The sequence below is a fragment of the Tinamus guttatus genome, unplaced genomic scaffold (assembly GCF_059628265.1).
Source record: "Tinamus guttatus ecotype Peru unplaced genomic scaffold, ASM5962826v1 Tinamus_guttatus_pri_ptg000213l, whole genome shotgun sequence".
Classification (NCBI taxonomy): domain Eukaryota; kingdom Metazoa; phylum Chordata; class Aves; order Tinamiformes; family Tinamidae; genus Tinamus; species Tinamus guttatus.
Genome location: NW_028288747.1, coordinates 765,968 through 782,357, shown reverse-complemented (window position 1 = coordinate 782,357; position 16,390 = coordinate 765,968). Strand labels below are relative to the sequence as shown.

Here is a 16,390-nt window from a genome sequence, read left to right as displayed (position 1 = left end):
ATGTGCTGTGACGCTCTTGGTAAATTGCATGCTAGTAGACCTTTTTTCTTTTTCTTTAGGTAAAATTGAAACACAGTTTGAATGAAGACCAGAGGAAAGTTGCTGACAAAATACTAATATGCAACTCAAAACTTCTGAAGCCATGTGCTGCTTAAAATACTTTTTTTTATCATACAATTGGAAGTTAGGGAAGAGCAGATACAATTTTTATAAGATAACAGTCTATATTTATTCTCTTTATAACTTAATGTAATACCCCTCATTATTCAACAGAATGAATTTAAATTCCTTACAAGGTATTCACTGATTCATATCTACTATATTTGTGGGTGTGATTGATCAGTAAGATTGATTTTAGAGCCTCAGACTGCATACACATACACTTGATGAATATGTAATTTACTTCACCATGGAGACAAGGAGTGGTCAAAAAGTTATTCCTAGAATATATTAGAAATTCCTCGAATTTCTACTCCTATGCTTATACATGAAAATGTTTTTCTTGACTCATGCAGTCAAATGCAATACTCCAGTATTTACTACTTTTGTGCAATAAGTTTTTAGTTCTGAGACAGGCATTTCTAAGCATAATTTAGCAACTAGAAAAGGCAATGTTGTTTAAACATTTTTTTGGAATTGTGGTGCTGTTGAAAATCGTGTACTACTTTATAGGTAGAATATTATATACATAAAATGAAAAAGAAAGAGGAACTAGGAACAACTAGGAACATTTCTTGTGCATAGGTCTGTAAAGTCCCAATCAGGAAATCATGCTACGAGTTGAACAATTTCTTGACTTTTATGGCACCAGATTGAGTAAAATGTGTTGCTTTTTGTGTAGCACTCTGTGATTTGATAGGTGTATTTATTTATTCAAACTTTCTTTTATAAGATTAAGGATATCTTAGCAAAATTCACAAACAAATCTACACATTTCGTGACGGCCTGTGAAACTGTATTGGATTTGAGTTGATTGGTCATGAAAGCTGTGTGACAAATGGTACAAATTTAGACATGAAAAATAAAACGTGCCTAGCTAGGCATGAAAGGCAAGGAAGATTTTTGTAGTTTCTTCTCAATTTCAAGTCTATGCAGTCTCTTTCATATTACTTGGGTCTTGCTATCCTCTCTCCTAATTTTTAATAAAAAAGCCTTTAAGAAAGCAAAAGAGTTTGATTAACATGTCATTAAATTATATATGATTTGAGGTACTTTTTACCTTGGGTTATATAGTTATCTGTAGTTAAACAGTAATAGTTGGAGTTTCATAGGCATTCCAGCTAGAAATGCGTGTAGAGGCGAAACAAAGCAAATTCAAAGAATCGTTCTATGTTCTTTATGATTTTTTATTATTATTTTTCCATGGAAATCTGAGGTTGGTCAGTTTTCTTAAAAATGAAAAAGAGAATAGCATAATTATAATCTGGGATTTGTTCTGTTATCACTGATTTAAACTCCACTTTCCATAGACTTATGGAAATATAGACTTATGTGAAATGTAGGTCTGATTTTTTTTTAATGTACTGGGCAGAAATGGACTGTTTGCTTTATTTATCTGTTGTACTGAGGAGAAAGGATTCACATATTGCTAGCACACAAAGAAATTATTGCAGTGGTGCAATTTGGGTGCATCATTAGTATGCAAATCATGAGGATAATTTCTTTTTCTTCTTCAATAGGTATATAATTTCTCTTAAGGTAAATAAAAGTTTGTGTGCACACACAAAGGCAAATCATAGTTGGCTGGTTTGCTTAGAAACTTGCTAGAAAACCTGCATGCAAAAGGCAACATAATCTCAAAGACGCGTGAGCGGATTTATCTAGGCAAATCCTCTCTAAGGAGTACTTTACAAGCCTTTTACAGAAGAAATTGTGAATTGCATTCCTATCTCAAGACTATTCCTGATATAGACAATAAAAATGTACTGGGAGGACCAGAGGTAGTTGTCTGTGAGATCTTTGCTGCCTGGAATGTGGATATATGTAATCTGACATTAATGTGTGCTATTTCGGTAGCTGGACAGAGCCATTACTTGGAGTTTGATTTTACCCATGTAAAATGCATTCCTTTGACATATAATCTTCCATGTATTTCTGGATGCATTTTCTCCTTGGAATGATTTATAATGGTGGATATGACTAATACCTTTCTTCATGTTGAAAGTCCCAAGGAAAAAGTGCATTTTAGGTTATTTCCTATAGCTTATGGAAGGTTATATGCCTTGTTTATGTAAAAATAAATAGTTTCAGCAGATCTGACTTTTAATGTGAGTGAAAACATTGGTAAACATATACAAAATAAGTAAAATAAATGCTGAATTCTGTTGCACAAGATGAAACATGTTCATTGTGCATAATGAACAGTTTGAAAAGTGTTGAAACCTGTATTTCCAGATGAAGAGAAACATCAAAGCAGCACGCACTCTCCTTTATCTTCCTGGTAATTATTTCTATGGCTGTGGTTTTGCTACCTTGTTAAGAAGGTGGTGAGAGCACTGACTGCACCCGTCTCTCTCCCAGAGATGGAGACGCCATCCAGCTGAGTTATGTCCTGCACTGGTGCTTGAACAGTGCTGCAGCACTGGCTCGGTGGCTCTGTAATGGTCAAGGTAATTTCCATTGCTCTGTTATTAACAGCGATTTTCACATTTTGCACAGCTGAAAGAGCTGGAGCAAATGTTACTTGCAGCACACTGCTTTCTGTGGTGCATGGATGATTGGTAATGCTTAGGAGGAAATAAAGATTCTGGCAGCGAAATAAATGCATTTCTTCAGTTTTCCCCTCTTCCTGTTCAACTTCCTTAGTTACAACAGAGTTCTCTGTTTAGGCTATGATCTTCCATTAGGAAGCACAGCTGCGGGTCAAACAAGTTGGGAAGATGTGTTGGGAAGCTTCTACAGAGGTTTCTAATTCTGGGCCTTTTTAGCATTTATTTTCATCTTGTATTGTGAGGTAGTTAAGTGACACAAACACTTGTATATATTAAGTAATAATAAAAATAAGGCTATGGTGAGGGAGGGAAATGAACCAGATACCTTCTCTCTATCATTCTTCTGTTACTGAGGATCCTCCTCAGGAATCTGATAGTTGAGAAACCAGAATTATGAATATAGATATAGCCTAGGTTTAATGTGTTCTGAATAGAAACACGAAACTTTATTTCTGTTTCTTTGCTGTAATATATTAACATAAACATATATAACTTCCTTTTCTTGCAGGGTGCTTTGAGTGTTGCATCAAATGCCTGGGGGGTATTCCCTATGCATCTTTGATTGCTACCATCCTGCTGTACGCAGGAGTCGCGCTCTTCTGTGGCTGTGGACATGAAGCACTTTCAGGAACTGTCAACATTCTGCAAACCTACTTTGAGCTGACAAGATCTGCTGGAGATGTCATTGATGTCTTCACCATGTAAGTTACTAATTTCTTTTAACTGCTTTCTTCTAATACTGCTTAGAATTGTGCAGGGAACATAAATTAGATCCAAGAAAATGTGCTGCACTAAAAATCACAGAAAGTATGATTTTATGTCAGATAAGCTCAGCAGATGGAATTTGACAGAGCTGATTTTTTTCTGTATATAACTTGTAATAAAATATAATACCCACTAGTAATCATAAGCAATTGAATACTAAAAAATGACTTAATATATTCATGAATTTGTTCCATACAATATTTGCTTACATCTTGCATCTGAAATTTTTACTACTGAAATGTACAAAATTTTCAACTGAATACACCAAATAAATGAAGCAGAAGTCTGCAACAAATAATAGATTAGTTCCGGGAATAAATGGAATAAGAAGATAACTGACGTGTTATACAGAACCATAGGACTTGAAGCTTCAGAAAATTATTGCCTCTGGCTTTCCTACAGTTCAGTTAGTTTTCATGCCTTGTTGCTCCTGAAAACCTATTTTTGGAAAGGTTTTATGAAAAAGCCTGCAATGTTACTTTAGTTGAGAATTTCCTTTTATATAATATTAAGTGACATCTTCTTATCTTCTTCTCTTTATAACAAGATTTCCTTCAATACTTGAATTCCAAATTCCTGTTTTTGCCACTGATATTCCTAACTGAAGCTGAAGAATCGTATTCACACTTTCGTAAGCCTTTTCTTTCTTGAGTGTGTGGGGAGAAGTGATCTGCCAGAGGTCATTCATCAAAACATAGACATCATATGATAGATATATCCATGAAAAGCTCAGCGCTTCATAGTCATCAAAAAGCAAATCAAATAGCAGTGAAAACTGGGAATGGCATAGAGAAAAAGAGAACACATTTATGCCACTGTATCAAACCATCTTTCATCTGTATCATGAATATTGCATATTGTTGTGGTCCCCAGGACTATGATGTACCAAATAAATGAAAGAAAGGTGATTAGATGCACATCTTGAATATACTAGGATTCTTCACTATGGAAAAGGGGTGACTAAGAGTGTTGTGAGAGTGGTCTAAAAACAGATGGTACTTTTTCTGTTGGAGAAAGCAGGAGATACCAGTGGAACTCATAGAAGCCAGATTTAGAAGAAAGATGAAGTGATTCTCCAACTGCTGCATAGTAGAATTGTAAAACTAACTGTATATTATGGATGCCAAAAGTGTATATGGGTTCAAGGGAAAACTGGGAAGTCCATGGAACGCAAATGGTTTCTAATGACATAAGTCTGCCCAGCTGAGTCCCAGAAACTGGAAGAGTGTGGGAAGGAAAATGGACACAATAATATTTGATCTGTCTTGGTGCCACTTTGTTAATGGAAGGGTAGGATAAGAATCTTAATCTTAATCTTTTGACCTGTGCGGTGCTATATTATCATCATCCTTCCCATGAGTTTTCTGTGAGCACTGACAGTCCTGTTCGTTGAGTTAGTATCCTGCAAGGGGAATGCACTGAATAAGTATGTCACTGCTATACTGCCTTGAAATTTCATTGGCCTAGGCATAGGGAATTTAGTTGTTCTTGTACAGGGTTGTGTTGGGTTAGTGGAAAATATGGCTCTTCTGTTTCACTTTTTTTGGCTTGTCATTTAGAATAATGAGTCTGACTTCACTTGGCTGCTAAGGTTCATTGTTATCCTGAATGAAAGATCAGTCATTTTATTACTCTAACTTATTTTATTAGTTGCTAGCAAGCCACTAGTGCATAACAGCCACAAATCGATGCTTTCCCTTCATAGTAAGTTTTCCAGCTTCTCTCTGTCAAGTGCTTAAGTGCAAATATCAGTCAAGGGCCACAGTTCAAATGCAGATGATTCACTGAAAATGATTAAGGAACTGTAACGGAGGTGGGTTTTTTGTTTGTTTGTTTTGTTTTGTTTTCTCCTCCCTGTTCAATTGTTTGGCTTTCTCCATAGATTTTTGATCTGTTCTTCTGGCTGTTTACCTAAAGACTTACTAAAGCCAGATCTTTCACCGACAGACCCACTGGGATTGAAACTTCAATTTAACTTCAATTGTGAATGATGTCTCTAAAATAAAGTCTTAAGGAGAAAAGGAGCAAATATTTTGACTAAAAGCAGATGGGCCTATTGTCTGTAACTGGGTTAACTGTGTGGTTCTCAAAGAAATTTGCATATGTCAATTTTGCACCTGCTTAAATAGATATTACTCTGCCTTTGTAGGGAGAATTGAGGCTTGATATTTTGTCACAACTATTGATTAACAGCTGGAAGTACAAAAACCCTGAGGAAATTATATTGCTTTGGAAGTCAAAAAAGCAGAAAACTTATGCATATAAAAACACAGAGTGGTATCAACATTCTCAAAACCATATGTAGTTGAATGGAAGTAAAACATATTGGTTTATTTTTCTGATTACATATAATAATAATAAAAAAGTGTGACCTATTATATTATGTTATGTTATATTTAAAGTCATTTAAGAGCTTCTGTCTTTTAATACTTTTAATGATCTGAAGTGTCTCAGACTAACCTTGAGACTGCATATTAGTGATAAATATGTTAGGGAAATTCTGTAATTGACTGTAGTGTGTTAAAATCCATTTAATCATGCCTATGGTTTCCCTCTATATTTTTATTATCATGGTGGGTTTCAAATGCCATTCAGTTCAAAAACCAATCAATATTTAAGACTCCTTATACAGGCTGTAGGAAATAACAGCATTTTTTCTTGTGCCCATACCTGTATTTGAGTTGTTTCAGTTCTGAACATAAAGGATCATTCACACTTTAGCTTTGCCAAAACAACTACTCATTGCAATTTAAAAGAAGGAGCGGATGTCTATAGAAAAATTATCACTTCTCTCCAGGGCATGAAGGGGATCTGAAACACCCTTTGTATGCCTTAGAAGAAAAGCCAAGATACCTAAATCTGTGAAAGCCATTAAGAACTATATACTCTAGCAGCACAGAAACTTGGTGTCAGGCACCACAAATGCTCCTGGTCTCCCTCCCATGACCCCCACTGCAGGCCCTGGTTCAGCCCAGCTGGAGCCAAAGGTCCCTGCTCCTCCGTGCCTGTCAGGTGCTCAACCAACTGCACCAGTTTGGTGTGACAGAGAGGGCATGAGTGGAAGAAAGCCTGTTAATTTGCTGAGCAAAGGTGGGTTCTGGATCCAGGTCCCTGGGTTATTGCTCAAGTTCAAGAATATGTCCCAGCTGCAGTTCTTAACATTCACTCATACATGCTTTGGAAGTGCCAACAGTATTTGTAGTTTTGATGTACAAAATGAGAATAAAAATTGCAGCTGGTGTTGAAATTCCTTAAACATATAAATTAATTTACTCAAATTATTTTCTTTCTAAGCAAATGTGTGGAATGATCAGTGTTAGTAATTCAAGTCTACAGGAGATATTTCAGAGAGAGGCTGGGTGGAATAAGGTAATGCTTTTATAGCAAAGGGCTTGTTCTGGACAAAACAAATCCAATCTATGCTAGTGGCGCTAAATAACAATAGCTTCTGAAAAACAGCAATGATTTGTTTAAACAGATTTTGTTTAAAAGGATTGGATTACAGCCTGATTTGATTTTCTTCAGGATGACACAGGAAAACAAACTCCAGAAAACTAAAATAGTTGGAAAGTATCTAAATATACCAGAACTCATACTGCAGTAGCAGGTATTCACTGTGGAGAGAGCAAATCTTGAGAAGTCACAAAGCTTAATGCCGTACTCTTCTGTTTTGACACAGTTGTTCCTAAATGTGTAAACCTTTAATAAACTGTATGATTATAAAACCCATTTTGAATAATCAGTGAGTGACATTTTTATCAGGAATAACTGCTTATTATATTGCTTTCTCGATCATTTCTGTAAAACTTTCACACAGACACAGACTTCATTATTAATATTATCACTATTGCACTTTTTTTTTTTTTCCTCACATGAAGAAATGTATCTTTGGGAGGTTAACCATAATGGAAAGTCATAAGCTGCATTTGGGGTGTGGAGTCTTTTAATTGCTGTAGGGTGCTGATGTGATTCAGAAGAATTCAATAATGTAATTAAACTGCAGCATACAGTATGTCTGCAAAGTAAAGAGCATAAATAGTCACTGACTTTGACAAGTTTCCAAAGTCAGTAGAAGTAGATGGCTGACTGTTGAACATATAGTGTATAAGCTCAAAATTGTTTATTTTAGACAAACTCCAGAAGAGCATTTTCAGGCGATCAGCAGCACAAGGTACATGGTTGGGGTATTTCCTAGCAGTTCCTTTTACAGTTCATTATTTTTAGTGTGTAAGGCCAGTTAGTGCCATCTGTCATATGTTTGTGAAATATAGGCCATGAAACAAGGGAATCACATTTAAGAGTATAAAATGAGGAAGTCTTCTTAAAAGAAACATTAATAACATTTACCTCCTACAAAAAAAAAAAACTGATTTAGGTCATTGTACATTCACTTCCTTGTCAAGGTATGAGATCGAAAAAATAAACTAAATGAAGCTGTAGTTTTAAAATCTGTTGTTACTATGTTTGCCATTGGAAATGCCATGGATGCTCCACTCCCTTCTTACAGCTAAAGATTTCCTTCCCTTAAAAATGTAAAAACCCTCATTTTACATGCTGAAGTAGCTTGGTTTTATAGTCATTTTTTTATTAAAAGAATGTTATTTAACAAGCCAATGGACATATGCACAATTACTTTATTTTTGGAGAAACAGCACTACTAGAGATTTTTTAATTCTACTTTACAGTGTTTGAAAAGAGTGTTTTGAGAGATAGATGAATGAATGTTATTCTCCTCCTCTGTTGGTTTGTTTTTGCTGGCTTTATCATGTTATCATCTTCTACTAAAATCAATATTTTATTACTACTGTTACATTGATTGTGTTGGGACTGTCATTTCTTTGAATATAATCTCGCTGTGGGCAATTCTGTTTGCCTTAAAAGAAGTATTGGCATGCATTTTTCATTTAAAAACTAGAGTTTACCTAGGAAGACATTTTCTGTTTCACAGGAACAGTGCAGTTACATACCTAAAGTAGCACAGGACAAAAATAATAAAGATTACTTTCAGAGTGTAGCAGTCCAGATCTGGTATCTTTTAGTAGCCATACCAAATCTGGCAAAGTATGCCAACACCTGAGAATACGGCCTTCAAAAGATGATAGTGATGAAAAGTCACCTTTACTACAGCTGTCGCTGTATTTGATAAAGCAAAACAAGTACTTTTCTATATAAGCCAAATGGGATTTGGGAAGTACCTGCAATTGTGTGGTGGGTCTTTGCCCCAGTTTTCCAAGTGTATATTATTACCAGGGAAAGCTGAGTGGAAATTCAGTACCCATTCATGCCCAATACCATCATGGAAATCTCCTCAATGTTATTTTAAAAATGTTTCTAAGAAAGTGGTTGTTAGTAGAGGTGAGAATGCTGACTAGGTCATCAGAAACAACTTTATGAGAGGCACCATCATCCATTTGTTATAGTCAGAATTATGTGTTTTGGACTCATATAAGCTGTATTTATTTATTTAGTGCTAGAATCTTTCCTGTTCCAAGAATGCTTCAATATTCAGAGAAGAGAAATGTAGTTTCAGCTACTCTTACACCTCTTCATTTCGGTTAGAAATTCTATATGTTTCTCAGGATGCTCCATGAAATAACATCTTAGGTGTGCTTTTCCTAAGAAGGATGCAAACATCAAACTCTTAGAAAATGATGACTTAGGGTTGAATTCTGGATCCCTACATGGAGTTGCATATTATCCTGCAAATGAGTCATGCTTTAGCTTTAAGCAAGTAATTTGATGTCATTCTATACAAATTTCTTCCAGAAATACAGAACCAAAAGCTATATCACACTACCTGTTTTTAATGAGGCTTTACTGACATCTTCTTATTAGCTTCTTTTTCTACACACTCAAGATATTTTACTCTTGCTTGCCTTTTTTATTCTATAGTCTTAATTTGCAGATAATGTATGATTATTAGTAAATCCTCCTTTTCTCCTGTTGGCTGCATTTTTTCTTCTCAAGTCTGCTTTTGCTTATTTCTCTACCCAAATCCAAATCCCAGAGGTGATACATAATGCTGTTATCACCTCCTTTTGCTAACAGTTCCCCTGTGCTTCATGGCACCAACCGTCTTCCTTACTAAAACTGTTTAAGTGAATAACATCATGAGCCTACACTAAGAAATTGTTCCCAGCTGGTATGCAGCACAGCTTGAGAACCTTTTTTATAAATTTCCATGGGGGCAGAACTCTGTAACAGGCTCCCTACCAACCTGCTTGCTTATAAATGGTGCCTTATAGCTTGTCTCCGTTTGAAGAAATGCATTTTCAGAATTGTTTGTACCAACTTGAGAAAACTGGAGGTGGCCAGCAGCTATTCAGTCCTTTAACATCTCTTTGGATTAATCCCTGAGAGGCCAAGGGGATCATCCCAAAGGCCAGTACTGTTCTTTTACAGAGGGATGGACAGCACTATGTGATCTTGAAGTGTCAAGTATTCAAAGTTCCTTGATACTCGGGGAGGAGAAAAACAAACAAACTAAAAACCTCCTAGGCTGTATGTAGTGCATTCCCAGCAAAACAGACCTCCACCAATGGTAAATTCAGTGCTTCTTCTTCCTAACAATCTGTGGCAGCTATAGCAGCAGCTATAACAGCATTTTTAAAGAACTGTACTGTGTTTAGTATCTTTGGCAGCTGTTTTATTTTCCTTACTATGTTTTGTTTAGCTGGGAAATCAAAATCAGGTAATCAAAATAGATTATTTTAACAATAATGCCTACGTGTATATCCTATTTTTCCGATTAGAGCAGCCAAATTTGTTTTCCTGCTTTTTAAGGAAGTAGGGATACCATTTCCCATCTGCTGACACCCAGAAAACCTGAGATGTTTCTGCAGACATCTGAGGAGTCCCCTTCAACCCAGCAAGCATGTTTTATTGCAAACTTAAGCATCTTTTTAATCAAAGAAATCCTTGACCTTCTAGGATTATTTTACCAGCTTTTTGATTGTATTGATTGTATTGATGTGTTTTTGGAAGAGTGTAAAATAATTAATATGAGCCCAGTGGGCTGAAAGAGTCTCAACCACAATATAATACCTCAGTTGTCATAACACTCTTCTAGAAGCCTGCCATGCGTAGACCTGATCATGCAGCATTTTGGGTTTGTTTGTTGTTAATTTTTTATTCTTCAGTTTTCACAGAGCACCACCAAAATATACAGTAGGAAATCTGCAACAGAGATGTGGCTCACCAAGCATTTTTCAGCCACCTCTGACTTGTCTCTGCTGGGAAAGTCTGCTTTGTACTCATCTGCAAACGGGTTGTTCTTTTAAGGTGTTAGCATTGGCAGCCTCCATCAAGGATTTCTGTAAGGGAAAGAAAGTGTTATCTCTAGAGCTGTTTTCATATTTGTCTATTGGATAGACTCCAGATTCGGCTTAATGAATTAGGAAGTCTGCTTAATATGAAATAATTAATGAGCAGCAGTAGGATAACAGTAAAAATGGAAATTCTCCAGTGGGATCAGCTTGATTTAAATCATCTACTGAAGAGAGAGTGAAATATGTTTCTATTTTTTAAGGTTTCTGAAAATAATGTGAAGAAAATCTGATCTGGAATCAGATAGTAGAGCCTCTACTAGATTAAGCATGGAAAATATGTTTTACATTATTCTGTTAAAAATATTTTTATTAATTTCAATTTTATTCACAATTGATTTCCATTTAGATAATCATTCAGTTTATTTGAATACTGTGTATGAATCTTTGTGTACAATAGACTTCTATAAAAATATATTCAGTATACGTGCATTCACATAAGTTTATATATCCAGCAACTTATATGTTAACACTTGAGGATTGCATGATCATCTTAAATTTGTTAAAATAAAGATCATCTTTGCAAACTTTATTCACTGTCTTTTTATATAAAGGCTTCAAAATTTTAATTATATCATTATATACTACCCATAGAACTCCCTTCTTATTTAGTCAAATCGGTATTCATGATTTCTTTTCATTCTTCTGATTTCAGGTAGCTTCAGTCTTCCCCTAATGTCTCTCTTTCAAATTCTGTCAATTCAAGCATAATTTTTTTTTCTTTTTTTTGTGTGTCTGCTTCCTTTGCTCTTTAGCTGGCTTCTTTGCTGCCAGTCTGGGCAAGCTTGGTGCTCTGCTTTGTCCCTGTTCAGCTCACCCTTTGGCTTCTGTCCGTCACCCCTTCTGCCTTTCCCAAGCTCCCTGGTGGCTCTGCTGCTCTCTTCCCCAGCATTTGAGACACCAAGGCAACCCATATGGCCATTAATCTCCCTGTGCTCACTCACCAAGAGTCAGATTTTACTTTTAAAGAATAGCATCTCCATTTTACAAGGCCCACCTTTCATTGTCTATTACCATTTCACAGAGAGATCAGGGTTTATATGAACTTTATTAGATGCTGGAGAATTTAAAACCAATGCAGTCTTCATTGTATGTATGATGAAATGTTACTGCTGTAATCTGTTTCCTTTAAGTATAGCAATCGTAGTAGTTACATTGCAATACAATTCTCCTTGACTTTTAAAGGGGTAGTAAATTATGGTTTTACAATTTTCCTATTTTTTTCTTTTTGCTCTTTACTTTTATGAGATCCCTCCTTCTTGGAATGAGTCTGGCTATTTCATATCATGTAGTCAGATCAGTAGAGATCTTACTCATACTCTTTCTACAAAGAGAAGTAGTAAGAAATTGATTTTTATATTTGGTTAGGGTAAAAGTATTTGTATTTTCCTTTAGAAGGCTTAAAAGACACTTAATCCTTTAGCTACACATAAGGCTGAGGCAAAAGCCAGGAAGGAAATCTTTTGGTAGGCTTTTTGATGTGAGCAGCTCAGTGGGAGATTCGGCACAGATGGTTTAAAGAGCTGTTGCAAGGGCTGAAATAGTCTCTGGACCTTCCAAAAGCTTTAATCCCTCAGGTCTATGACAGCTTGTAATTTCTACTGGGCTGAGCACACTGAGGGCTGCGAGGAGCTGCTGCTGGCTCAACTCCCATACTCCAGCCACTGGTGGAGGTCACACTTCTACAAGGTGTATAATGTATCAACTGGAATAGATCCTATGGTATATTCACAGAATTACTATGTGTTTGTTTTCCTGTCATAAGTTCATTTTCGTCAATAATGTCAAGAAAGGCTCAAAAACACATAATATGGGTTTTCTGTTAAAACAGTGTTACAATGGCTGAATTACTATAAAATGAGGAAAATGGGATTTTTACAATGTAGGCAATTTACAATTCAATTAAATTAGTACAATCAATTTAATTAAATTAATTGTATTAATTGTACTGTAAATTGTACAATTTACTAAAAATACAATGTACAATTTATTGAAATAAATTTCATTTTTGCATCTTCAATATCTTATACTGCCTACAGTAAGTTTATGTGTGTGTTTTGAATAGTCAACTTATCCTAATTTTCACTTGCCTATGAAAGTAAACATGAGAAGACTTTGTTATTGGAATGAGTTAGAAAATATATATTCCTGTCTCCTTTCTAGAACCTTTCAGTTCCACCTTATGAAAAATACTATGATAGATACCGACAGAGTTCCTTTCTTATATTTGTTTTTTCCTCACCAGGTCATAAGTTTAATTGGTTTTGGCTTTTTTTTTTTTTTTTTTTTTTTTTGTCAAATTGTTCAAAGCAAGCTTAATATACATTCAGCAAAGCTGTAGTTGCATTAATATATCCAAAATATTAACTGTACAATTGAATCTGAGTTTGAATCTCTTGGAAAACCATTCAAATTCAAAGATATTTTAAGGAACTTTAGTGACTTGTTATTGTAAAACATGTATTGAAAGATGACCGGGGGGGAAATTTTGAAGTAAGAACTTAAAGAAACTGTACTATTTTTTTTTCTCTCATAAAGACAGAGATTAATGCTTCTCTCCAAAGCAACTTCAACTTTAGTGCATGTTAACATTGATCTTGTTCATCCTAGTGTCTTGTAACAACTCCTAGGTATAATGGATGACCTGGGAGCAGGCAAAGCCTCCTCACGCTGTAGTCAACTTTCTGGCCATCTCTGGGTCATGGGATGGTCCAAAAAGCTGCCTGTGCAACCCATGGACCCTCCACAGCTGGTCACACCGGGACCAGTCCTGGCTCCCTGAAATGGTGATCTTACAGCCTTGCCATAGAGCAACACCCAATGAGCTGGCCTTATTGCTGTAGTTTGAGCAATACCTACTCCTAGTTGGAAGCTGGGGGATGCCTTTATTATTCTGTGTCAGAATTGTCTGTTGTCTGTGTCACTTTGTCCATTGAGATATAAGAGGAAAAATAATAATGAGGAGAGGACAGCAGAGACTTACATTGTTATTTAAGAACTAATTGCATATGCAGAAAGATTTATTGCAGATTATGACAGAGTATCTTTTCTATAATAGAGTGGCACTTCACTGATGGATGTAACGTTGCTCAGGAAATGTGTCAGATTCCTGCTTCTCTTTACTCCTTCTCTTTGCTACTTTATCTGCATAAAAAAAAGAGATAATTAACTCATTTTCAAGTTATCTGCACAGATTGTGCTCTTACATATAGAGATTAATTTTTATATTTTATTAAATTAAATGGCCCTACGATTTTGTATCAGTGCTAGCTTATTCCAACTTCTGTCCTCAGCTTGAGTTATCATTATAGCACATCAGCATTTAAAGTGACTCTAGAGTAGAAACTTTGATGCTTAGAGGGTCTCAATGTTCAGAGTCAAATAACTTTTGCTGTTCTTATACAGGATTGATATCTTCAAGTATGTGATATATGGTGTAGCAGCTGCATTCTTTGTATATGGCATTTTGCTGATGGTGGAAGGATTCTTTACAACCGGTGCCATCAAGGATCTCTATGGAGACTTCAAAATCACCACTTGCGGCAGATGTGTCAGTGCCTGGGTAAGCTAATAAGGCAGCCTGCATATTTAAGGCAATTTCACATGTTTTATATATTTGTGGTATTATAGTGCTTATTCTTGGTTTTGTTTCTTTGATATTTTCTGATAGATCACTTCAGTGGTTAAAAATTCCAGCAAAGATTTAAATACAGGTTTCTTATATTGATAGTGTTTACTATTTGGGCTTGTAATTATTTTAAGATTTCTGAGGGGGTCTGTTCAATATCAGATAAAAACTTATTTTTGGGGAGTTTGATTTTTCCTTTTCTTTGGTGAGAGTGGTTTTGTCACTTGGTACCTGTTGCAGCAGGATATTTCTGAAAATGCCATCAGCATCAACAAGTTATATTTTTCTAATGAAAAACAAAATACCAAGCATATGCAACTAACTCAGGATATCAAGCTACACTAAGTCATAGACAATAAGTAACATATTAAATATTAACCACAGGAAGGTTTTATACTGTACCTGATCTCAAATGTCAGTATTTATTAAGTAGATAATGGGCTAGGAACAAATATAAGCAACAGTGAATACCCTCAATGATACTAAAAGCTAACAAAATTTATCTTTTGAAATGTCTGATATTAAAACTGGGCATAGATAAACGACACATTGGAAACTAAGAAATTTAGCATGTATGTCACCCCTACACAGTGTTATAAGCTCCATGGTAATGCTGCTTTCTCTCTCTCTCTTTTTTTTTTTTTCCTGTTGAATGGTATTGTAAGATATTGACTCTTTAAGAATTGTTTTAAAGCATTTACATGAATATATGAGCAAAAATTCCAGACTTTTTAAATGAAGAAAAATTATTGCATATTTATGCCAACACTACCTGCTTTCATCTTTGGAAAAATAACGTTTGATCTTTTATGCTTTGAATCTATGTAGCTAGTTCAAATTCTGCACAGAATGGAAAACCTACAAAAATTAAGTTGTTCTAAATTTCCCTAAATGATTTTCCTTAGTACAATGAGCGATGCTTTATCTGCCCACAGTTTTGATGCCTTTGTAATAAGAGCTGTAATTCCATAGCCTGTACCTAGAGGAAATGAATAGTTAAACATCTATCCTATGATTAATATCATTGCTATGATTAATGATTCATAATACGAATTCTTTCAGCATGTTACTTGCCTAGTTAGTAATTTGTATTGTTTGTGTTTTACTTCATATAAACGCTGTACAGTTAAGATTAAGGCCAAGTATTGTTTGTGACCAAAACACATATAAGCCGTAAATAGATCTGAGTTGAATACCTTACTATAGTTACTATGGAAATCAGTGGATGTTCTTCTTTACCATAGCCAGAGAAGCCTGCCCGTTCTTTCCGCTGTTTGACTGCTGGTCTGATTCTAGTGATATAATCTTAAAATCACTAGGAATACTATGCAAATGACTGCAGCTATTTTTAGTTGTTATTCTGGACTAACAATTTGGGAGTAAGGCAATTATAGTATTTTGTCATTTAAAACTTGTGATTCCCTTCTTGTACAAATTTCTTTTGATTAGCTCAGCCTTAAAACTCTTAAGAGAAAAGTAGCTTTCTCTATTTGAAAACCACATCTGGAAATAGAAGACTTCAGTTCAGCCTGAATGCTATTATTATTTATTCAGTTCATTATGTCATGCAGTAGTATGTAGAGATAAATTCTAAGAACAACAGACAGATTACTAGAGATATAACTCAAATATAATGGGTGCCTATGTGTCTAGCATGGATGGTTTTACTGTTACGTAAAACTAGTGTAAGAAACTTTTTAATGTAGCAGGTTGCCATACTAAGATAATGCTATTGAAGAGGACTTCCACAGCCTACATGCTGCAAGCAAGCTTCCTCATATAAGACCTTTTTCAAAAATATATATATATAAATTTTAAATCTAAGTCCTCAAAGACTTTAAAACAAAAGCCTTAAACTTCTTTTACTAGTAACTTAATTCTGGTTGAAATATGTACAACCAACATGTCTTTTTGAAGAATTAAAATCACAAAAATGACTCTACATCCAGAAAAACCTATGT

At 35.2% G+C, this 16,390-nt stretch overlaps 1 protein-coding gene across 2 annotated transcripts in view; it reads left to right on the top strand.

The window, feature by feature from the left end:
- Positions 1-16,390, top strand: part of GPM6A (glycoprotein M6A) — a 110,836-nt gene that overhangs the window by 74,385 nt on the left and 20,061 nt on the right. For both annotated transcript variants that reach the window (XM_088524617.1, XM_088524618.1), the window contains exons 2-3: positions 3,220-3,412; positions 14,207-14,363. In XM_088524617.1, the coding sequence (XP_088380743.1) occupies positions 3,220-3,412; positions 14,207-14,363 (350 nt within the window). The remainder of the gene's footprint in view (positions 1-3,219; positions 3,413-14,206; positions 14,364-16,390) is intronic.